General features: G+C 35.9%; 1 protein-coding gene across 1 annotated transcript in view; it reads right to left on the bottom strand.

Moving 5' to 3' along the window:
* SMC2 (structural maintenance of chromosomes 2) overlaps positions 1-25983 on the bottom strand; it is a 49790-nt gene that overhangs the window by 4405 nt on the left and 19402 nt on the right. Inside the window, exons 14-22 of the mRNA XM_052645060.1 lie at positions 23096-23300; positions 21098-21233; positions 18599-18723; positions 12799-12992; positions 11583-11726; positions 8319-8513; positions 6011-6211; positions 3377-3493; positions 209-369 (exon numbers count right to left, since the gene is read on the bottom strand). Coding sequence (XP_052501020.1) covers positions 209-369; positions 3377-3493; positions 6011-6211; positions 8319-8513; positions 11583-11726; positions 12799-12992; positions 18599-18723; positions 21098-21233; positions 23096-23300 — 1478 coding nt within the window. The remainder of the gene's footprint in view (positions 1-208; positions 370-3376; positions 3494-6010; positions 6212-8318; positions 8514-11582; positions 11727-12798; positions 12993-18598; positions 18724-21097; positions 21234-23095; positions 23301-25983) is intronic.

Here is a 25983-nt window from a genome sequence, read left to right as displayed (position 1 = left end):
TGGTCTAGTTTCCTAGATGCTAATCCTTATTTCTACTTTGTTACCTATCATTTTAGTCAAGTGTTCTAATCAGAATTCATAGTCTCACAGATTAGGCTCCTTAAATTCCACATGCAAATACAGAAAAGCAAATCTGAAATAAAATTGGGAGGCAAAGAGTTGATGGATTATAATAAGAGGAATTATTTCAAACGGAACACTCACTCACCTCTGACCACCACTAAGTTCAGTTAGGTTTTCTTTCCAAGTATTTCCTAAGGCAACCTTAAACTCCAGACCATCCAACACAGTCTGCCCTTCTGGTGGTGCAAGCATAGCATTAGCACCAGGCAAAAGAGTAGAAAAAATAGATCCAAAGTCCTTGTTTACCTGGATGAAAAAAAGATTTATATCATAGAACGTTCTCCAAGAAAAATCAAATGACATGTATATTTGCAAACCAGCAGGTGAATTTTGTTATCTGTTACTCTTGTTTTGAGGTTGGCAAATTATGGTCCATATGACAAATCTGGTCATGCCCATTCATTCATGCATTATCTATAGCTGCTAGCAATACAACATCGCAACATTAGAGTCCAGTGGTTGCGACAAGAGTATATAAGGCTGTGATATATTTATGTGTCTCCACAGAAATCATTTACTGAGCTTTGCTCAAACTTTGAGGGGAAACTACAGGCTGTACCTCTAACACTAAGATGAAGTTTGATACAACAGGTGGCCATGGTTGCAGGAATCCTCAGAGACACACAATTGGATAATATAGGAGGTTGAATTTTCAGCTAGAGGAGAAAAACAAAAACTTTTTTTGGTATAATTTGTTTTCTGTTGACTGATATGGTAAGACAGGCCTATCATTATCAGCTACTTTAAAAAGCTTAAGATCAGAGTGAAGTCTAGGAGAAAAAGAGGCGTGAAATCAAAACACATCTGGTAAAGGTGTTTAATGGTTCTTTTCTCTACTTTTCACAGATTGTCAAGGGACAGGAGCAGGACTGAGCCCCAAAAGTAAAGAGCCGAAGAAGCTATTTGGCCTATCCCCATAAAGCTGCAGCAGGAGATTACACAGAGATTTAGGACCAATATTCTAGGCTGTAACTGAGTAATTTCTGTGCATACACATTTGAGAATTCAGCCATCTGTCTTCAGACATGACTAATCATCTTAGAGGTTCGCCAGACAAAATCGAGTGTATACACGCATGCACACCGCCCCCCGCCAACAAAGATATATGACAGCCAAGTTCTCCAATCAAGTATAAAATTCAAATGCAAGTATTTTATGAGTATCTGTAGTAATAAGGAAATCTCCTAGACTTAAACAGTCTCCTAAATATAAATTTGCTAAGGAACACATATTTTAAGAACAACTGCACACATGCTAATAGCCTACACAGAGAAAGTAGATTCTAGTTTTATCTAGGATAGACTTCCAGAGCTACACAAGGTTCATTACAATGGGGAGAGGTCTACTCTTTTTATGGGGGAAAGATGGAAGATAACATAGTGTCTATAAACACTTGAAATTTTTTGACCAGACAGACAGGAGAAAGACAGCTCAAAATTAAGAAAGTGGAATGCTAATAAATCCAAAAGATGACCATGGGATCCCATGTGGATTATTCAAAAGGGAAAAAAGAATCTTATCAGTTAATAGGTAGAGAAGAATACAGCCCTATCATAGACAGGAAATAAGTCGAATATTGAAAATCCAATGAGAAGGAAACAAAAATACAACCAGTTTCTAAAATACTCTGGTGTTGTGAAGGAAGTACACTTAAAGCCATAAGGAAGTATGGAATGCTGATAATAATACCTATCTCATTAGGTTACTGTTGAGAATTAAATAGGAAAATTAATATAAGAATAGTGTCTGACATATATAATAAGCACTGAGTAGATTTACTTGGTTTGGGAGAACTTTGGAGACTGATGAAAAATCAGTTTAAAATATAAATTTGTACTCAAATTAAATCCAGGAATCATGGGGAAACCAAGAGACAGAATCTCAGATCTAGTGTTAAATCCAAATGTTGTACTGTGGCCAACTTTCTGCAAGCATTTTTTAAATGACAGAAATACTACAGGGAGATGGAACACTGAAAATAAGTTGTAGAGCAGGAAAAATAATCCAAATGAAAAAGATAACTATTCTGCCATTACAAAAAATAAAGTTCCTGTAAAATTAAAAAGAGAAAAAGTGGTGAGGTGCCCAGTTAAATCCTAGAGGCCCAGGCTTGCTAACATGCCAAACAACACAGTGTCTATGAAAGCTTTTGATTAGCAGTCTTTTGTTATGGTAGGAAAACTTTACAGAAGAAGCTAAGGATTATGCTAAAGGAGACAAATCTATGCAGCCAGAGAACTAGAAATAACAGTAAGGAACCTTGAAATCTGCTGAAGTTGTCATAAAACAAAACCAAAATGGTTAATTGGGATTTTGTTGAATATGAATCCTGGAAATACTGACTTTCCAATTAACCAGTTTTAATTCCTAAAGAGTAATAAAAGGTAATTTTAACTTAACTTCTAATTTAGGAAAAGAGAATTTTCTAGTTTTCCTATCTTTTGACTATTACGATCTTAGGCTAATTTCAACTTTCTAAGCTTTAGTTTCTTCATTTATAAGATAGAGATAATAATTATCAAAACTATGGAATTATTTTAAGATAATTCATGTAAAATAAGAGCAAATGGTCTGTTAATAAGTTATACTTACATAAAATATTTTATAGTTATAAATCTAATATTATAAAATGATTTGCTAAAAAACCTAATAATATATAATACTTATGAATTCTGAAACAATAATTTGTAAGTGGAATACAATTTTGCTATAGAAATATTCTTAGCACTAATATTTGACCTCTGTGGGTTATGGCAAGAGAAACTGAAGAGGTTACAACTGAAGGGGTCCTTTGGAGAGGTAGTCCAACAATCAGCACTTCTGCAATGGGAAACAAATAATGCTTCCAGTTTTAGGCAAAGGATGAGTAAGGATATGGCAGATATTTGGAAGAAACCTTAGAATACTGTCCAATATTAGAACCTATGATCTCATGAGAAAGAGGGCAAATACTGTCCCCTTTAAAGGTAACCCAGAATTAGCAAGTGATGGAGAGAAATCTACAGAGTTAACTTAATGTAGCTTAAGAACCAGACAAGCAGACGATGAGACCATAATGGCAGCAGCAGCAGTTAAGTCCAAAAGGACAAAATGCTTTAAAACTTCTACAAGGTTTTAAGGTATGAGCATGTGCCCCATTCAAACACAAAGCTGTTGCTTCAAATTTATCTTAGAGTACAACGCTATTAACATGATGTCATCTTCCATCTTTGCCTCATACAGAATAAATGATAATATTTTGGGGTTCAAATACCTTTTGCCAAGCAATATTTATGGCTTGGTTTTTCTTCTGGTCAAGGTCTTCTATAGTTGCCAGGATTTTGGATTTGTCGTTTTCTACAATTCTCTTCTTCTTCATCAAGTCATTATACTAGTAAGATAAAAAGCAGACTTAATCGAGAAAACCAAAAAATTTCTATTTTAGGCTTCGGTCAAGAATAAAGAGATTTTACTATTTTTATATGCAATACATACAACTCCTTCTTACCAAAAAGATAACACTACATTGAGTTACAATATAAGCCAAACTGAGGGAAGTAAACACATCTATATGTAAAATTCAATTACTATAGCTGAGAATTGATAGCACAAACTCTTGAAACATTTTGACTCCACTTATATTCCCTTATCTACCCAGTAGCCAAGGCAAAAAAAGGAGTATTTGTCATGTAAACTCAAAAGTAGCCTTGCATGCAAGGTTAGTCTTAGCAGTGACATAAAGGTTTAACTTTTTTAACTATTCACCGTGACGTATAAAGTCCCACATAATTTGGCTCCTATTTATCTCTGAACTTTTGGTGACACACTCCTCCCCAGGCTCCAGCCATATGGTCTCATTTTCAGTTTCCTGAGCATAAGCTCACTGCAGCCTTATGGCCCCTGCACTGTTCTTCCTCTACTTCAGACATTAACTGGCGCCTCAGGTTTCCACTCCCACATCTCATTTTCAGAGTGGCCTTCTCTGGTTAATGAAGAAATTTACTGGAAAAAAAATTTGAGGGAGACTACAGAGGGATAATCAAATCATGAGGAGCAGCAGAACTTTCTAAAAAACCCTTTTAACTTATTTCTCCTCACAGCCTCACATTTCAAGGTGGCTTCATATTCTCCCTGCAAAACTACAGCCAGTCTTGCTAGTTTCCTTGCTGCCCCTTTCCTTTGTGAAGAAAAGGTTTTAGGAGCTTGGCCACATTTTTATCCTATTCCTTGCATAATTCCATATATTTTCTTACATGAGGTGACCCAAAATACAATAACAAAAAAACAAAAGGTGAACCACTGATCAACAATATAGGCCCTTCCTCTCTGATATGGAGATGGGAGTTGTAAAATTAAAAAACAAACAAACAAACAAAACCCAAAAAACTAGCTCAAGTTATTATTATATAATAAAAGCAAACAAGTATAAGGAAACAAATTTCACAATGTTAAGCAGCTCAAATTCAGACAAAATATTTCCCTTCCATGAAGATGCCATATATTGCAAAGACTTAATGGAGAAATGAAAACCAGCAGGAATATTTAACAGAAAGGTCACAGTATGTGCATTATTAATCTGTTTAGTATCTGACATAATATAGATTCTTTGTAGATACTAATGTCAGTAACAGCTTTAAGAAACCCATTACCAAAAAATTTGTTAAAAGTGATTGAGCTCATAGGTACTCAATTTTATAGCACTCTCATTAGCTGTTATACAAATTCAGTTTTACAGAATTAAAGAAGATACAGGGCAAAATATAAAATTACTCAGATTGCTATTTCCTATGGGGCCATAAAGAATAGGAATTGCTTTCCCCTTTGGGTTTTTCTAGTGACATGCAGACTGTAAAAGGTAAGGGAGATGAATAACACCATCAAGTAACTGAGAGCATTAAAACAGAGAAGATGCTGCTGGATTTACAGATTAGTAAAACAGTGTTAATGTATATAACAGTTTTAGTCATTTACTTATGTAATGGTTCTTGCAATACACTGGAATCAAAGGAAGACACTGGTTAGAACAGACAGGTATTCTCTCACTTTTTCAAAGTTCACTTTGTATCACTGCTTTTACAAGAAACGGTAAAAAGCACAAATAACGTTCAGCATGTGTGCTGCAGTGAGCCATTTCTTACAGAAGCAGCACACACCCTAAGCAATGAGAGTGGCACCATCAAGCTCCTCATGGGAACAACACTGAGCATCTCAGCATCAAGCCTCCTCCCAGAGCTTTGAACTGTGTCTGTGAGCATCTGTGCTTTATTTCAGTTTGCTCTGTGCATCTGTTAGCAAGACGGGCCCTACGGTAATTGCTTCTTTGCTTTATACCATTTCGGCATAGGAAGGGTTTCAAAGGAATGCCCTACTTTTTGGATAGTGGGGAAAATCTGTAGAGTCTTCTTCAAAGCCTTTCAAAAAGACAAGTGAAAGAAATGGTAAAAATGTGAGGAGTTAACAAGATCGAAAGTGTTTTTATTTAAACCAAAAATAAGAGAGGGGTTGAACATGTTCACAACAAAAGCAAAAGCCAGTGGAAAAGTCATTTAAGCACAACAGAACAGGTAACTGATGAAACAAAAAGAATGAAATAAGAAAAGAAATAACCGAAAAGGAAGAAAAGGAAAACACAAAACAAATTTTCAAAAGCATAAAGCAAAGATTTTAAATCTAAAATTTAAGCCTAAATTATTAGACTGACTCTAATAATTGTCTCAAGGGTCATATCTGCTGGAGACACAAATGGCAACCCACTCCAGTATTCTTTCCTGGAGAATCCCGAGGACAGAGGAGCCTGGCAGGCTACAGTCCATGGGCCGCAGACTGAGCGCACACATGCCAGGGGTCATAAAATCCACCAAGGCTACTCATGTTTTGCAGTGGCCACAGGCAGAGCAAAGTGACTTACACGCTCTTCAGCTTCAGTCAGCACATTCATGGCTCTCATGTTGACATTTCTTCCCAGTTTCTCCTTCATTTCTTGCAACTTCTGAAGTCTCTCACCAGCTTCTTTTGGGTTGTTAGCTTTGAAATCATAGGTGCTATTGGGTTGCCCAAAGAGGTGTTTTTCTACAGTAATCCAGTCATAGTCTTTCAACATTTTGGATACCTAGCCAAAAGATGATAATAGAATGATATCATTGCTCATAAACCTGTATTTAAAAATTAGTTTCTTAAATATTTACTAATTTTTACAAACATTTTTTTAGAAAAATCCCACAATGACTCATTTGAAAAAAAAATGAGACTCATTGTTGACTGTGAACCTATAAGAAGTATGAATATTTTTATCTAGAGGATAGGCTAAAAAAAATAGAAAAAGATATTACTTAAGCATCAAAATAAATGTGAACTCAGAGAAACAGTTAAGTGTATGTGGGGGTGTGTGTGTCTGTAAACATTGCCATTATAATGAGATGAGGCTCCAGATTTTACCAAATTCAATGTATTACTTCAAAAAAACAACTTGTGAAAGTTTAGTCTTATATGAATATTTAAGTCATAGATACTGTAAAATCATGAAAGCCTAATCGTGACTGGTACCTAATAATAATTGAAATTATAATCTAAGTAAAACATTATCTTAAATATTGACTCCATCCCCTTGCTACCCTCATTGACAAGGCACAGTAAAATACTCATGTAATATAACCATTAAGGATTTTTAATTATAGTGCTTAAGAAGACTTTCTTCTACTATAACTGTTTAAGATTGGTACTGACTGCTGAAAGCTAATCCTTGTCAATCATCCTTATTAATCCCATGAGTACAGTCACACCACCAGACTCCAAAATAATATGGTCATTTCTAGTCTATCTTTTTTTCCTGCCCATCTGTGAGCGCCATGAACACATTCTGTGGCATGTTGCTTATTCTTGTATCTTTAGTGCCTGGTAAAGTGAAAGTGAAGTCGCTCAGTCATGTCCGACTCTTTGCGACCCCATGGACTGTAGCCTACCAGGCTCCTCTGTCCATTGGATTTTCCAGGCAAGAGTACTGGAGTGGGTTGCCATTTCCTTCTCCAGGGGATCTTCCCGACCCAGGGATCGAATCCAGGTCTCCTGCATTGTAGGCAGATACTTTACCATCTGCACCACCAGGGAAGTCAGTGCCTGGTACAAGTATACAATAAATATTTGATAAACTATGTATTTTAAAGAATACTTGACTTTTTAGCAGTTCTGCTTGCAAGTCACTCTTTGTACCCTCTTCACTTAACTGTAAATAGAATCCCCAAGCAACCACCAATACTAGTATTGTCAATTATATTTTTAAAAAAACCTATTAACAGTAATATTAGCATTGGTAATAGTTCAGTGAATCCACTAATACTAGGCTACTAGGCAAATGGGAAATCAATACTAATAAAATATTAGGATATTATCATGTGGTCATTAAAAAAATGCTTTTTAAACAAAGTAATGAACCTGAACAGGCACTCATGGCTCTTGCAGAAAAGAGTGGAAGACTGTTTTGTATGTTCTCATCTTTTTGAAATTAAATCTCTTGTACTTTTATGATGCTAAAAAAGATTTAAAAGGCACCAAACTGTTACACACCAGTAAGAAAACATGATGAGTGAATTATTAAAACCACATAAATGAAGCCTCCTAACTAAGCAATGAATTCCTGCAAAACTATGTATTTTCTTTAAAGTACTTAGGTTACTGTGATACATGAAAGAAATTTTAATTAAGAGTGACCAAAAAACTGTGGGATAACTTCAAAGACACTGCCTGGCAAAATGCCAGATTTCAAATGAGACTTCGAACACTGACTATACCAATCCTCATAAGGATATCCTAAACCAACTAAGTCCTTACTTCAGAAGTTCCTTGTGTATACTTCTCTGTGAGTTCCCTAAATTCAATTTGCAATTAGGTAAAGAATATATATTACAACTATTAATACATTAGTAATTAGTTCTATGAACAACTGGGGATTAAAAAAACAGTCATTTCCATGGGAGGCCATTCAATATTTGGTTAAAAACATCTTGGAGATGGGAATAAAGCCCCTGAGATTAAATTTAAAAATAAAACATTTTTGCCATTTGGTGACTGCTGAGAAGCAGTCATAGTTGCATGCCTCAAAATTGTTACACAGTAGTTCTGCCATTTACAGTTAAGTTCTTCACTGAGCACTTTACCAGAACATTTCAAAAACCCAGAGGCAAAAATGTGATTAAAAATAAAAGTGAACAATACAAACATGCCTTTGCAGCAGCATCTTCAGCTTCCCGTTTATGTTTGCTGATGTTATGGTCCAGTTCCTTAATTTTAAGCTGAGATTCATTGTTTTGCTCCTTGTGTTTTGCTACTTCTGCATATTTAGCTTTAATTATGTTGTCTTGGGCTGTTATCACTTCTTTTTGCTTGGTCACCTCTTCCTGAGCTTTGTTTACTAACTCCTGAAATGAATAATTACAAGATAACATACAGCAAGGTAAGATGGAGACATTTTTTGGTTTACTGAAAGATCATCCAACAGACTTCTAGACAAGATGGCAATGTGTCATCTAACCTTCTACATTGTATATCCCCATGAAAATGACTAACACATTTACAAATAAAACTTGTATTACCACTACGGAAAAAGGGATGCGATGCAGTTCATGCTGGAAGCAACAAAGTTTCTGTGACAGTATAACTGGGATCACCTAGGTGGAGGAGGGGTTACTGGGATTTGCCCTGTACGGTCTCTCAAAAGAGTGGGATTCTGGTGGTGGTTACAAAATAATACGACAGACCCCCAAATGCCATTTATTATGAAGGCAAAGAATGGGGGTGGAAGTAAGGTAAGCTGGCATTGGTTCCTTTCCCTTCTATAGAAGTAAGCCATAAGGCCTCTGACAGTGGCAACAAAAGGTCAGGGTGTTTGGTTCTAGCACAGGGGTTAAAACAGAGATATGGAAGAGGAAGAGAAACTTTTTTGAAGAAACATTATCTGTGGCACAAAGAAAAACTTCTCACTCTTTTAGTATCATCGGTTTGTCTCTGAAGTGAAAATTACAGCTGGGATTTAGTCTACCAACTCTCACCTCCTCCCCATGAAAGTTCTTTGCTAGATCTTAAAGGTCTTTCTGGTAAAGATATGGTCACAAACTCACACAAACATCTGAAAAAAAAGAACCTAGCTCAACTCAGATTTAGGTAGGGAAAAACAAAGAGTAGAACAACCTGCTAAAAGACTGAGGAAGAATAGATATCTTGAAGTGAGGATAAGCGTCAGTAAAAATTTAGGAATTTTTTAAGGCATGCTCATTAGAAAACAAGATAATTTTGAGCAATAAACAATACCTGACATTATGGTTAAGTTATTGAACATGACATAAGTAATTTCTTTATAATGTTTGTATCATAAAAGGTCTTTTGCAGGAGGAAGTTAAATCTCAGCATTCATCTAAAAAATCCAAAACAAAAGCACATGACAAAAACATGTTTATGAAGAAGATTCTCTCACACCTAAAGACTGAAGATGGTGTCATAGGTATAACTGTTTCAATCTACAATGGTTAAGAGAAAAACAAGGATATCTATCACTTCAGATTGAGCCAAAGTTTTTAGTTTTGTTTGAACATAATTAATTTGAAGGCAATTTATCTTCTTAGCTCCCTAAGGGGCAAACAGAAACAATTTAGAATATAGAGACTAAAAGAACAACATTTACAAACTTAAAGATACATTTTATAGTTTTCCATAGAGAAATAGATATTCTCTTTATCGAAATATGTATATGCTTTTGATTTTATCATTATTTAGATCAAGGAAGAAGTGACTTATTTTACTTCCACATTTCTCTTTAAAAATATGACATCTAATTAAAAAAAAAATTCCACTACGTGATGTCCATGAAAGATGGTAAAAGATATGGAGGAATGAGACAAAAAGGCAAGTCAGAAGGCAGAAAAGAAACTGTAGAAAAGGTAATCAGCAAGACAAAACACAAAGCTGAAAAGCATTTTGAACCCTGATTCAAAAAGATAGTTAAAAAATTGTTCTGCTATTGATTTGATAATGTGTTAAAAAAAAACAAACCCTTGAGTTTAACCACAAATAGAATGAAGAGAAAAGTACTTTCTAAAACAATGCACACTACAGCAATTAAAACAATCATCTCAAGGAAAAAATGTAACAGGAAATGTAAAAGTAGAGGACAAAAGGCAAAAAAAACACACTTTACTATATCCTAGGTAAATGGATGGAATGCCCCTGTTAGAAGCTGTTACATTTTAGTTAACATGACCTACAAAAAGTATATAACTGCAACGGAACAGAAAACTTAAAAAAAAAAAAAAAGGTGTATCAAAAAACCAAAGGTGGTTATACTTTGCAGGGCATGGTGACAGTAGTTAATAATAACTACTACTATGTATTTCAAAGTTGCTAAGACAGCACATCTTAAAAAGTTCTCATCACAAGAAAAAAACCTGCTATGGTTACCAGACTTATTGGGGTGATCATTTCACAATATATTAAAATGTTGAACCATTATATTGTACACCTGAAACCAATATAAATGTTATGCCAATTATATCTGAGTTTTAAAAAGTATGAGTAGAAATAATGAAACAAAACAGAATTCAAGGTCAAAATCAAAGAAAGGGTCAAGAGGGTATCCAATATTCATGAGGGAGCATTTCTAATATTTGCAGGAAATAGAAATATCTTCACAACATGAAACCATCATACCCCAAATCCACCCTTCACCGCCTGCTTCTGAGATGGGAACAACTCTCCCTTGCCGAGTGTAACAACATGAAGCCTCATCAGTAAAGGATGCTTTAGGGACACTGGAGAAGGAAGGGGCTTTACTTCTTGGTTCTGATGTGCTTTTCTCAAAGGCAAGGTTGTCACTTACATGGCATACCCAGCAGCAGTCTGCAGCCTGTTCACAGGCTGGGCACCTCCCTGTGGCCAGTCCCCCTGGTGTCCCAGAAAGCTGTTTTCCCAGCAGATGTCCTGTGCAGCACTTTGCTCAGCATGGTTTCCCTACTACACCAAACCCCACCACCAGAGGGCCACAATGATGTGTTTTCCAACTACATGTAGTTCTCAGCCTTGCAGGTAGAACGGGGCTCTTTTCTAGATTTGTTCCTTCTGGGGGTGCACTGCTTCAGCTTATAGGTAATGACTGCTCCTGTATCTGCTATTCATTCTTTAGAGTTCATTCATTCTTTAGAGTTTTCTCTACCCCTTAGCAATCCAATCGTACATCATTCCAAATTCCTGTTACAGTTAATAATTTTTATTTAAACTCTGCCTGGTCAAATTACTGGGTGTTTTCATTTTCCAATAGACCTGGACTAAAACAATTAGTGATATTATTTCAGGACTCTTTCTGATTGGTAATCATCATTTTCCCTCTCATCATGACAGGGGTGAAGAGACTGAGACCTCTGAAGTCAAACATCTTTAAGCCACCATTTCAGAAGCAGACTGACATCTGTATTTCTCTAATGTGGTTAAATCACTCTCACCTCATTTTTAGCCACCTCAGAGGCCATTACTGCAATCTGACCCTCGTAGGATATGATAGCTTCCTTTACAGCTTCAAGCTGTTGTTCATAGGATGCATGCTCTCTCCTGAGCTCCTCCAGCTCCAGGGTGATAGCTTCAACTTCCTATAAAAAACACAGCATCTGGGCATTCAACAGTTACTAACTACTGTGGCTCAGACAGTACAGCGTCTGCCTACAATGCGGGAGACCCGGGTTAGATCCCTGGGTCGGGAGGTTCCCCTGGAGAAAGAAATGGCAACCCACTTCAGTATTCTTGCCTGGAAAATCCCATGGACAGAGGAGCCCGGTAGGCTACAGTCCATTGAGTCACAATGAGTCGGACATGACTGAGCAACTTCACTTCAGCAAAACTAATAAGATACTCAAGCAAGTAAGGACCATAGCTTACTCAACTACTGAAAACATGTAAGCTGCTTCCAAAGAAGAAAAAGGGAAAAGGAATTTATTTTTCTATATTAAAAAATGTACATACAATTTTTATGCATTCAAAGAACTTTGCATAAACTATTTCATCCTTTTATTCCTATATGGAAAAATAATACAGAATTCTATATAGCAGATAAATTAGGAGAGGTTAAAAACCTTTTTTTAAACAATTATTTAATGACGAAAAAAAACAGCTTCTCTTCTTTCCCATTATAGCCTTTAGTTCTTTACAAAATGCTCTGTGTAAAGCTAAATATTTAATAGTAGAATCATAAGGTGGGTTTAAAAAGAACTGTGAAGCAAAGTTAGATTTAAGTGAAATTGTATTCAATAGTGAAATTGTATAGAATAGTGATTGAGCATGTAGCCTTCTTTGTAAACAGAAAAACATAGGTTTAAATTCCAGCCTTGAAACTATCCAAAATAGTCTACAACTGAATAGCACTGCAAATATAACATGCTTTGTCATCATCATTCCTTCACAGTGTCTGTTCAAACAGATGATCACCAAACAGAAACGTCAACAGTGATTCTCTGATAAGACACAGCTTGGCTTACATGATACGAGCTTTGGTCCACTCCTGAATGAAACATTATCAAAATCAAACCTTTATCAAGCAACTTTGTCCCTCACTTTTCGATTTGTGACAAATATCGATGAAGAAGGCCATGTCAACCAATGGTGCTCTACCACCCTTCAGTTCTACGCTGATGTTAAAAGACTAATTCTATTTTAAAAAAAAATTACCTGTTGTTTTTCTTTCATTTTTTTGCTAGAAGCATCTGCTTTAGTTCTGGCACAATCTAGTTTTTTCTGTGCATCCTTCAGTTCTTTCTCTCTTTCAGCTTCAGCATTTTTCATTTTATTCTCCAACACCTCATATTTTTCTTCAGCTTTTTTCTGAATTTCTTTGGTGTTTTTTAAGGTCTCCTCACTTTCCTCTGCATTATAAAGCAGGCAAATACAACTAAATGAGATCTTCCAACTACTAACAGTTACAGAAAAGGGCTTACAAATTCAACTTTTAAGAGAAGAAAAGGTATAGAAAGTTGGAGGCAAGAGTTTAAAAAAAATTAACTGTTCTAACTTTATTCTAGAAATAGTATGTTGAAAACACAGGTCATACCTTAGAGCCATACTTGAATTATCTAAATTCTGTAATGAAATTATTTCCAATCACATGAAATTGAGTAACATAAACTTTACCTACAATTTAACTTATAAAAAGATCACAGACCATTTTATATACCATATGCTTTATAAAACCAGAACTGAGCACATAACTATGATACTTTTATTTTAGTTATAAGAATACTTTTAATTAACCCCATTAAAAAGCTTAACTTAGTGTTCCTTGCTTACTTATTTTTATTCAAGGAAACTCTTATTAAAGTGGAGAAATATTGTGAGACCATACTTAGGACGAAGCATAGGAAACATTACCTCTGAATTTACACATTAAAAAAATAAAGTAAGATAGAATGAGCATGTTATGGTCACAATCAACATACACTGTTAAGTGTTAGGACTAGGTACAAACATAACCTTGAAAGCCAGATTATACAATTTCCTATACTAGTTTTCACTGTAGAATATCATTCTAGAAATCAAGAGAAATTTAAAAAATACCCAACACAAAGATAAACAGAAATACAACAAACCAAATGTACATTAGATGTAGCAAAATCAGTTCTAGGAGTTAAGTTCATAGCAACAAATGCCTACCTAAAGAAATAAAGAAAAATCTCAAACAACTTTACACCAAAAATCTGTTGTGTTTCTATATACTAAACAATCCCATTTAGAATTGCATCAAAAAGAAGAAAAAACAAAACCCAAAGTTAGTAGAAGGAAGAAAATAATAAAGATCAGTGTGGAAATAAATGAAATTGAGACTAAAAAGAAATAGAAAAAAGAATCCATGAAATTAAAAGCTGGCTCTTTAAAACCAACAACCTTCCAGCTAGACCTAAGGGGAAAAAAAGAGACTCAAAGTCAGAAATAAAAGATACTACAACTGATACCGCAGAAATATAAGGAATCATAAAAGGTAACTATGAAAAATTTCACACCAACAAATCAGACAACCCATAACAAATAAATCCCTAGAAAAAGACAATCTAACAAGATTAAATCATGATGACACAGAAAATGTGACAAGACAGTAATATGGAAATTTAATAAGGAATCAAAAACCTCCCAACAAACAAAAGTCCAGTTGAATTAAATCAAACATTTAAAGAGTTAATACCAATCTTTCCTTTTCAAATTCTTCCAAAAATCAGACAAAAAGAAAATTCTTTCAAATGCATTTTGTGAAGCCATCATCATCCTGATATCAAAACCAGACAAGGACACCACAAGGAAAAAAAATCACAGGCTGTCATCCCTGATGAACATAAATGCAAAAATCCTCAACAAAACATCAGCAAACCGAATTCAACAACACACTGAATCATACACCATGACTAGGTGGGATTTACTCCAGGGATACATTGATGTTTGCAGTTCAGTTCAGTTCGGTCACTCAGTCGTGTCCGACTCTTTGCGACCCCATGAATCGCAGCACGCCAGGCCTCCCTGTCCATCACCATCTCACGGAGTTCACTCAAACTCACGTCCATCGAGTCGGTGATGCCATCCAGCCATCCCATCCTCGGTCGTCCCCTTCTCCTCCTGCCCCCAATCCCTCCCAGCATCAGAGTCTTTCCCAATGAGTCAACTCTTCGCATGAGGTGGCCAAAGTACTGGAGTTTCAGCTTTAGCATCAATCCTTCCAAAAAAAATCCCAGGGCTGGTCTCCTTCAGAATGGACTGGTTGGATCTCCTTGCAGTCCAAGCGACTCTCAAGAGTCTTCTCCAACACCACGGTTCAAAACCATCAATTCTTCGGCACTCAGCCTTCTTCACAGTTACTCTCTCACATCCATTCATGACTACTGGAAAAACCATAGCCTTGACTAGACGGACCTTAGTCGGCAAAGTAACGTCTCTGCTTTTGAATATACTATCTAGGTTGGTCAAAACTTTTCTTCCAAGGAGTAAGCGTCTTTTAATTTCATGGCTGCAGTCACCATCTGCAGTGATTTTGGAGCTCAAAAAAATAAAATCTGACATTTTCCACCCAATTAGTGAATATGATACACTATATTAACAAACTCAGGATAAAAGTCATGGTCATCTAAACAGCAGAAAAGGCACTTGAGAAAATCCAACATTTATGATAAAAACACAGTAAAGTGAGTATAGAGAGAATAAATAAGGCTATACACATGACAAGCTCACAGCTAACATCATGTTGCTTCCTGCTGCTGCTAAGTCGCTTCAGTCGTGTCCGACTCTGTGCGACCCCATAGATGCAGCCCATCGAGCTCCACCATCCCTGGAATTCTCCAGGCAAAAACACTGGAGTGGGTTGCCATTTCCTTCTCCAACGCATGAAAGTGAAAAGTGAAAGTGAAGTTGCTCAGTCGTTTCCGACTCTTTGCAACCCCATGGCCTGCAGTCCATAAGGCTCCTCCATCCATGGGACTTTCCAGGCAAGAGTACTGGAGTGGGTTGCCATTGCCTTTTCCAACTAACATCATCAGTTCAGTTCAGTCGCTCAGTTGTGTCTGACTCTTTGCGACCCCATGAATCACAGTACGCCAGGCCTCCCTGTCAATCACCAACTCCTGGAGTTCACTCAAACTCACGTCCATTGAGTCGGTGATGCCATCCAGCCATCTCATCCTCTGTCATCCCCTTCTCCTCCTGCCCCCAGTCCCTCCCAGTATCAGTCTTTTCCAATGAGTCAACTCTTCACATGAGGTGGCCAAAGTATTAGAGTTCAGCTTTAGCATCATTCCTTCCAAAGAAATCCCAGGGCTGATCTTCTTCAGAATGGACTGGCTGGATCTCCTTGCAGTAGAAGGGACTCTCAAGAGTCTTCTCCAACACCACAGTTCAAAAGCATCAATTCTTCGGCACTCAGTTTTCTTCACAGTCCAACTCTCACATTCATACATGACTACTGGAAAAACCATAGCCTTGACTAGATGGACCTTAGTCAACAAAGTAATGTCTCTGCTTTTCAATATGCTATCTAGGTTGGTCAAAACTTTTCTTCCAAGGAGTAAGTGTCTTTTAATTTCATGGCTGCAATCACCATCTGCAGTGATTTTGGAGCCCCCCAAAATAAAGTCTGACACTGTTTCCACTGTTTCCCCATCTATTTCCCATGAAATGATGGGACTGGATGCCATGATCTTTGTTTTCTGAATGTTGAGCTTTAAGCCAACTTGTTCACTTTCCTCTTTCACTTTCATCAAGAGGCTCTTTAGTTCTTCTTCACTTTCTGCCATAAGGGTGGTGTCATCTGCATATCTGAGGTTATTGGTATTTCTCCTGGCAATCTTGATTCCAGCTTGTGCTTCTTCCAGCCCAGTGTTTCTGATACTCAATGGTAAAAAGCTGAAAGCATTTCCTCTAAGACCAAAGAAAAGATAAGGATGCCACACCACTTTTATTCAACAAAGTGTTGGAAGTGCTACAGCAACAGGGCAAGGAAAAGAAGGGCATCCAAATAGGAAAGAAAGAAGTAAAACTGTCATTATTTGTAGATGACAAAACAGAAAACCCTATTATAAATAGAAAACTGTAAAGACTCCATCAAAAAGATGTTAGAAATAATAAGCAAGTCAACAAAGCTGCAGAATACAAAATCAATAACAAAAATCTGTTGTTTCTATACAGAAAACAATCCCATTCACGACTGTATCAAAAAGAAAATACCTAAGAATAAATTTAACCAAGGAGGTGAAAGATATGTACACTGAAAACTATGCAACACTGATGAAAGAAACTGAAGACAGAAATAAATGGTAAAATATTGTTAAATGTCCATATTACCCAATGCAAGCTACAGATTCAAGTCAGATCCTATCAAACTTTCAATGTCCTATTTCATAGGAATAGAATGAACAATCTGAAAATCTGTATGGAACCACAAAAGACCCTGAACAGCCAAAGCAATCCTGAAAAAGAACAACAAAACTGGAGGCACTATATTCCCTGATTTCAAACTATATTACCAAGCTAGAGTAATTAGAGCAGTAGAGTAGTGGCATAAAAACAGACACAAGGATCAATGGAACTACTGAATAAGAGAACCCCAAAACAAAGCCCATGCACACATGATCAATTAATTTATGACAAAGGAGTCAAGAATATGTTATGGGAAAAGACAGTCTCTTCAGTAAATGTTGCAAGGAACCTGGACAGTCACTTACAAAAGAATGAAACCAGACCACTTTCTAACACCACATACAAAAGTTAAGTCAAAATGGATTAAAGACTTGAAGGTAAAACCTGAAATCATGAAACTCCTAGAAGAAAACAGGTGGTAAGCTCCATAACATAGGTGTTGATGATTTTTTGAATTTGACACCAAAAGCAGAAGTGAACAAGGGGGACTACATCCAACCGAAAAGCTCCTGCACAGCAAAGCAAATCATCAACAAAGCTAAAAGGCAACCTACTGAATAGGAGAAAACATTTGTAAATCATCTATCTGATAAGGGGTTAATATCAAAACCATATTAAGAACTCATATGATTCAACGGGAAAGAAAACTGATCAAATCAAAAAATAGAGGACCTGAATACACATTTTCCACAGAAGATGTACAAACGGTCGAGAGGTAAATGAAAAGATACTCAACATTAATCATAAGGGAAATTGAAATCAAAACCACAAAGAGCGATCACCTCAACTGTTATACTGGCTATCAAAAGACAGGTGGTGTTCACTGCTTCATTATTTACAACATGGAAACAACCTGAGTCCACTAATGGATGAATAGATAAAGAAACAGTGGCATAAACATACCACAGCATACTATTCAACCATAAAAAAAGAAGGAAATCCTACCATTTGCAATAACATGGATGGACTTTGAGGGCATTACATAAAGTGAAATAAGTCAAAGAAAGATAAATACCATATGATCTCACTTATATGTGGAATCTTAAATATCTTAGGTCACAGAGGGATGGGAGAGTGGGTGGGCTGCCATCTATGGGGTCGCATAGAGTCGGACACGAATGAAGCGACTTAGCAGTTAGCAGCAGCAGCAAAGGCAGGGGGTGGGGAAGGTGAATGAAGTGAATACATTTTTAATTTTATAAAAGAGAAAAAAAAAAATAGAAATATTAGTGGGGGAAAATAGGCCTGTGAATAGTCCTAAGGAATAAGAGAAATTTAAAACTGCTACATACAATTAAATTCTGATTAAAGGTGTTAAGATAGGTTCTTAAAATTAGTTATACACATATAACAAAAATACTATAAACATAAACAAAACCAAAAGACAAGCATATAACACAAAAGGTATTTATAATGTGGTACATGAGAACAATAAAAACAAGCTATGAGCAACCCAACAAAAAAGCGCAAATTAACAGAAAATTATTACATATAATTAAAACATACAATAAACATGAGAGCTTCAAATACCTAAAGTATGGTTATCAGTTGAAACAGATTAGCACAAAATGTTTTAACTTACCAATGATTTTTTTAAGAGCATCTAATTCTTCCTGTTGCTTATGATACGAGCTTTGCTGAAGCTTGGTTTGTAATAAATCTACCTCCTCAGCTTTCATCTCCCACTGCTGTTTTAGGTGGCGATACCTTAAGGAAGATAAGTTTATAATAAATGACAATTTTTCTGATGTTTGAGACATGCATTTAAACAGCTCTTACCTAAAACAAACTCATACAACATAATGTAAGATGCCACTTTACAAGACTCATTTTGATGACTTCCACACTTCTGAAACATCAATTAAACTCAAGTTTGACTTGGTTACTGAAGGCACTCTAAATGACCAAGACCAACAGTAACTATCCACAGAAATATTCTTAATTTTAGAAAATACTAATAATCTTTGAATAAATAAGTTACCTTAAAAATAACCCTTCTCACTGATCCTTATCTAAAAGAAAAACTCCATAACAGCCTCCATCATAAAAATAGAATATAAAACAATTATATAAAATTTCAAAAGTTTGGTTAGCTTAGTCCCCAGTTTCAAATGTTTTAAAAAATAATAACACTGCCTCCATTTTGTAAGGAGACTGGTGGTTCAAAATGACATAGTACTAAACTTAAACATTCACCAAGCACTTATTTTTTGTAGATCCTTTAATTGTCCCCCAGTTCTGACAGCTTCAAATTATGGCTTTGGAAGGTATTTTGCTAATTCAGCTGCAGTGAAATTTTAAATTATAGTAAATTCAAAGGTTGCTTGTAACTAGAAAATCACGAGGTTTGAGGGTAAAAAACAAGCAACTTATAAATACTCCCTTGAGTATTCTTGTCTGAGATTGCTTGACAGCAATTAAAAAGCCATAATTTTAACTCAGAGTCATTTTTCAACTCATTTAAAAATGTAAAGAAAGTTTTTAAAAAAGGCAAGCTATTTTCCTGATATGGTCTATGAAAGAATGGCTTTAGGTGACCCTTCCACTTTCATTTTTCAAAATCTTCATTTCTTCCTGGACCTCAGGGCCACAATTAGTCTACAAAACAACTCTGTAGAATAAACAACCTAGTACTGCTCAACAAACAGTTCCAAGCCAAATGTGACTACAATTGAGTTTGTAATTCATTCCCTTGACAGAGCTTCCACATTTCAGAAACATCTTTTTATCTCTTTCTCACAGAAAGTTCTTTCATTTTATGATTAATGTCATATGTCAACGAAGGTAAAAGGTAGGCTTTACATGTATGTTTGAAAGTGGGCATTTATGATACAATTTACATCTTGGAATGGCCACTTTGACTTACTGTAAACAATCTTTTCCATATATATTGTGTCCCAAAAACGTCTTAGTACTATTCTAAGCTTTGATAATTTCAGAAGATAAATGCCAAAAGTTTACCCCTCAAAAAAAATTTAAGTTTTTATCTTTTATTTTCTCTTACCTTTATTCAGTATTGTGAATTCTAAATAAAATGTTTATCTCATCTCCCACTTGCCATCTTCAGAAGGATTAGAAAAAAATTATGATTAAACTCTCAAATACTGTACTTTGTTAAGTTTGTGGCATTTATACTCCTGAAGTTTTTAAAGACTCTTCTGGATAACCACATAGTGAGTTCACTCAACATCATTCAGGTGTTTATTCAAAAGTCATCTTCTCAGTAAGGCTTTCCCTGCCCACCCCATATAAACTTTCAACACTTCTTTCCTATTTTACCTTTTTATTCTTAGAATTTAGATTATCTAACATACCTTTTACCAATTTAACTTTTTATATTGTCTGTTGCCCCAACTTCACATATGGAAATAAGATAAAGGAAGAAATTTATCTATTTGATTCACTGCTATATTCCCAGTTCTTTGAAGAGTACTTGGCACATGAGACACACAATAGTAAATGATGTTAGGAGACAAAAAGGGTTACATTGAATAGCATGACCCCATTTATGAAAAAAAAATGTGGCATACATATATTTCATCATACATAAATATGTATCATACACAAACAGAAGTAATGTTGAACAGTACACACACATACCTATATCCACACCCACAAAGAAAGAACACTGGAAGTAAACACTTTAATTTTAGCAGTGACTTTTGACATAAACTTGTTTAACTTCTCCACAGGCAACCTAGCTATTTTCAACTTGTACAGGACAGCCATAAGGCTGCAAAACTTAGTGCAGACACCCAATCAATGCTGCAGTATATTACATCATTTCAAATCAAGGACTCAAGTGTCCTCTGGCATCAACCTTCAGAGCATCTGTGTGTTTCCCCACTAATCCCCACAGAATGTTAACAGAGTATATATCTCAGTAGAAAAACAGGAATATTTGGTTGATTTTTCTTTCTTCTTTTTAATTAACTTTCCATAATTTTGTAAAACAAAGACATCACTTATATTAAAAAATATATATAACTGATAAGTTATCAATTCACAACTTATTCAATACTAAGGTTATTATTTATTTTTAAAAAATTTTAATAACAGCTTAATCCAACCAAAGTCTTACTTTTCAGCAGTGTTTTTAAGATTGGCTAATTCCTCTTCTAGAGCCTGTAGCTCATTCTCCTTGGTTCTGAGCTCATCTTGAACATCTTTGAGTTCTTGAAACTTCATTAAAATGGAAGCTGCCTGGGATCGAGCACCTGACAGAGGCAAAGTGAAACAGGCCTTGGACACTGAGTTGCCATATATTTAGGAAACAATACAGTTTTGTAAGAGATTTACACTTGAAATAATTCAACAGCCAATCTTTAGTGGTTTATGAAGCTACAGAATCCATTTTATCACTTGAATCTTAGGGCATACATATATGATAACAAATACTCTATATGTGGTGGATTATTTATTCAGAATCATCATTGCCTTTGCTCACTGGGTGAATCCCTCTCAGAACCACTTTCTGCTCTACTAAGATCAGGCTTAGCCATGTGCTTTGCTCTAGCCGATGAGGTGGGAAATCTGCCTCTTCTGAGAGTAAGCTTTAAGAGGGAGCACATCATTTACCATGCGTTTTCCCTTTCCCATGTGTAAAGCATGTTCAAAAAAAAAGATTTATTTTCCAGTCAGCCTAAATCCCATAATGAGAATAACATGGAGCAGAGACAAGTAACATGATGTAGCATAATTATAGAATAAACCTGTAAGCCACTGAGATTTGGGAGCTGTTTATTACCATATCGTAATGTGGTCTAAACTTGACACAGCATAGTAAACTGGTTTCACCTTACATGCACTATAACTGTCTGGCAGTAACAGGCTGAGGTGTTAAGCTGTCAAGAAAACTCTAGGTTTGATGGAAGAAAGGAAGGTCAATCAACAATGCTATTATGAACACTTTGCTTATATGACATGGGGTTACATATCTGCCATCACTTAAGGGGGGATTTCAAGAACATATAATTCAGTGAAATCTAAAATGTTCCTTCTAATCTAGATATTTTAAAATACTTGGTCTCTATCTTCCAACTGTAAAATACTAGTTATTGTGTACTCTGAGGAACTTGATCATGAAACTCATTATATTGGCTACTGTTTTCCTGGACTAGAAAGAAATTAAGATACTTCATAACTCAAGAGGCATCCAAGTCTCTTGGTTTGGTTAAAAGCACAAACTGTGAAATCAGGCTACCTCTTTCAACTCTGACCCCTGGCTCTGCCACTTATCAGCAAATTCTTAACTGTTCTATGCTTTAGTTTCTACAAACATATAATGGAAAAGATAGTTATGTCTACTTCAACGTTGCTATAAAGATTAAATGAACTAATTAAAGTCCTTAGCATAGGGCTTTATAGAATGATAGAAATGTTCCATATCTGCACTATCTAATTACCCACTAACCACTGTGGTTACTGAGCCCTTGAAATATGCCTAGTGCAATTAAGTAAATTATTCTATTTAATTTTAATTACCTTATTTAAATGGAAAGTCACATGTGGCTAGTAGCTACTGTACTGGACATACAGGCTTACAACACTGCCTAGTACACAGTAAGTACTGTTCAGTATTTGTTAGTTTATCACATGGTCACTTGACATGGATATGGAAACAGTGTCACAAATATTAGGACAGGAAATACATGGTCACTACTAAAGAATTCCTTTCTTAAGGCACCATCTCAGGGCAGATTTAAAGTTTTGCTTTACTTTTGACAGGAGCAGTAGCATATACACATATTAGACGTTAACATGTTTCCTAAAGGAAAACTGGGTGGTAAAGCTACAATTGCACTGAATAAAAATACTTTGTTTCCCAGTGACTAGAATATCTGGCAAAAAAGAGAAAACAAGAATAGGTGAGCAAGAAAAGCTATAGTACTGATTATTAGACTATGAGTTCCATCTGGATGATGACAGATAATAATAAGTAAACTGTCACAAATGAAAACTCAATCCTTTAGGAATAAAACACTGAATTATTCCAACCCCAATAATTCCTATTAAAAAAAAAAGTCCCCATCCTATTTAGAACAAAGGAGTTAGGAGGAAAAAATGATATAAATCCTACCTCCACTCAATGTCCCATGAGGATCAAACACATCACCTCCTAGAGTTACAGTTCTAGTCATTATCCTTTTATCAAAAGCTACTTTTTTTGCATTATCCATATTGTCACAAACAAATGTCATTCCAAAGACAAATTCCATTGCTTTCTGAAGTTCTGGTTTGTATTCAACCAGGGAAAGAGCCACATGAACATTATTAGGGCCAACCTGTGAGAAAACATATATGTCATATGTCATAATACATATTACTCCTTTCCTTTCAAATACTATTTTATAAAATACTAATAATGCCCACAACTGTTAGTATAAATACTAACAGTAACTTAATATACATACCCAGCACTACAACTCTTTTTGAATTTTCTAAAATGCTATAGAAAACTCACTTTTAGAAAAAAAACAATTCAAGTTTAAGCACTGAAAAATCTAAGTGAAACATTTAGCTAAAATGCCAGTCATGAGTTTCAATCAAGTACAAGCCCCTATCAAGTTTCTAAATTCAAAGTGGATTATCTGTGAACACAGTTTCTTAAAGTACAACTTCTAGATCAACACAGTTACACAATTACATGTTTTACATCAACTATCAACTTGGTTGTCCCAAAGTGAATACTTTTCCACTCAAATAAAACATGCTAGAGCAACTACCTTCCAGTTATAGAAATGAAAACAGTAATTGAGAGTAAAAAAGTAACAAAAAATCTCTCAATCTTTTATTTTGATCCAACTGTCTTTTCTCACCCTTTGTTTATAATGTCTACCTCAGCCTATTTTTAAAACAACCTAATATGGCATCACTGACTCAATGGACGTGAGTTTGAGTGAACTCTGGGAGTTGGTGATGGACAGGGAGGCCTGGCGTGCTGCAATTCATGGGGTCGCAAAGAGTCGGACATGACTGAGCAACTGAACTGAACTGAACTGAATATACTTTACAGAGTGCAGCAGTAGCAGAAATCATAATGAAGGCAGCTCTCTGCAACATATGTTCAGCAATGTCCTCTGACATAGCAGTTACCATTCAGTGTGTGTGGCTAAGCGATCTGGGTAAAAGCACTTTTGTTGTTACTTAAAACCCCAACTTACTTCTAACACTGGAACTTGACCCCAGATGAGAATAACTTCCTTCTAGACTCAGGTGATTTTTCAAAGTAAAAGAAGTACTAACCAAAATTACCACCTATTTACTCTACATTCATCTTTCTTCTGACAGTAAACAATTTCCGTTGAAGGCTTCTCAATTTCAGAAATTTACTGAATATCCATTTATTATCTTAATTATACATGCAGTTTCAGGTTTCACATAATTGTTTTTTCAACTTATGAACTTAGAATACCTGCCCAAATACTGATATCACTACTGAAAGTTAAAACTGGTTTCATGTTCTTACCAAATATTATACAACCACAGTAGCCTTTTAAATATATTTCCTTGCACTCATCTATTCACTAGAAACCATACTACTTTAGATCTAGCCCAGCAGCTGACTGCATATCCTGGCTACCTGCTTTGTATGTTCACAGGTTGGTGGGCAATCTAGAAAAACTCTAGTAGAGAAGCATCTCTGCAAGACTGACAGATTATGTTCCATAACGGTTATCACCATAGCTGGTTTAAGTGCGCCTGGAATGAAAAAAAACCCTGCAGAATCCCTATATTCCTCTCTAAGTTCTATAATTCTCATTAATCAGAAATCAAAAGTTTAATATTTAATGTGAAAGTGAGTAGCTCAGTCATGTCCAACTCTTTGCAACTCCATGGATACAGTCCATGGAATTCTCCAGGCCAGAAAACTGAAGTGGGTAGCTATTCCCTTCTCCAAGCGATCTTCCCAACCCAGGGATGGAACCCAGGTCTCCCGCATTGCAGGTGATTCTTTACCAGTTGAGCCACAAGCCCTAGTGATGAAAGAGAAAAACCTACAACGAAGAGATCACTCTGCACAGAAGGATCTCATTCAGCTTCAACAGAGAAATCAAAAGCTTTACAGACAAGCAAATGCTTATTTATAAAACAGACTCACAGATTTCAAAAATCATATTTACGGCTTCCACAGGGGAAATGCAGGGGAAGTAATAAATTAGGAGATTGGAGTTAACATTTACACACTACTATAAATAAAACAGTGGAGAAGGAAATGGCAACCCACTCCAGTATTCTTGCCTGGAGAATCTTATGGATGGAGGAGCCTGGTGGGCTATAGTCCACGGGGTTGCAAAGAGTCAGCTATGACTGAGCGAATCCTTAGTATAAGTAAAACAGATAACCAACAAGGACCTACTACTGTATAGCACAGGGAACTCTACTGCCCAGATGGCGCTCGTGGTAAAGAATCAACCTGCCAATGCAGAAGGCATAAGAGAGGAAGCTTCCACCCCAGGGTCAGGAAGATCCTGGAGGAGGCCATGGCAACCCACTCCAGTATTCTTGCCTGGAGAATCCCAGGGACAGAGAAGCCTAGCAGGCTACAGTCCATAGGGTCACCAAGAGTCGGACATGATTAAAGTGACTTAACACACACAACATGCAAAAATAAAACAGAGAACAAGGACCTACTGTACAGCACAAGGAACTCTACTCAATATTCTGTAATAATCTATATGGGAAAAAAAGTCTGAAAAATAATGGATATACACATGTATGTATAATTGAATCATTTAGCAGTATACCCCAAACACATTTAAACCAACTATATAGTCCAATAAAAATCTTTTAAAGAAGACATTCTAAAATATCAAAGGGAATTTTAGTCTTCCAACATTTCTGTTCTCTTTCCATCTAATTTCACAAAAGCTGATTTTACTCTCTTGGTATCTTAACTTTTTAAAGCACAGTAACACAATAAAACTGTGTGGTTTGATATATGATTGAAATCCCAATTTACTTCAG

This window comes from Budorcas taxicolor, chromosome 8 (genome assembly GCF_023091745.1).
Source record: "Budorcas taxicolor isolate Tak-1 chromosome 8, Takin1.1, whole genome shotgun sequence".
Classification (NCBI taxonomy): Eukaryota; Metazoa; Chordata; class Mammalia; order Artiodactyla; family Bovidae; genus Budorcas; species Budorcas taxicolor.
This window is presented reverse-complemented; position numbering and strand designations above follow the sequence as displayed.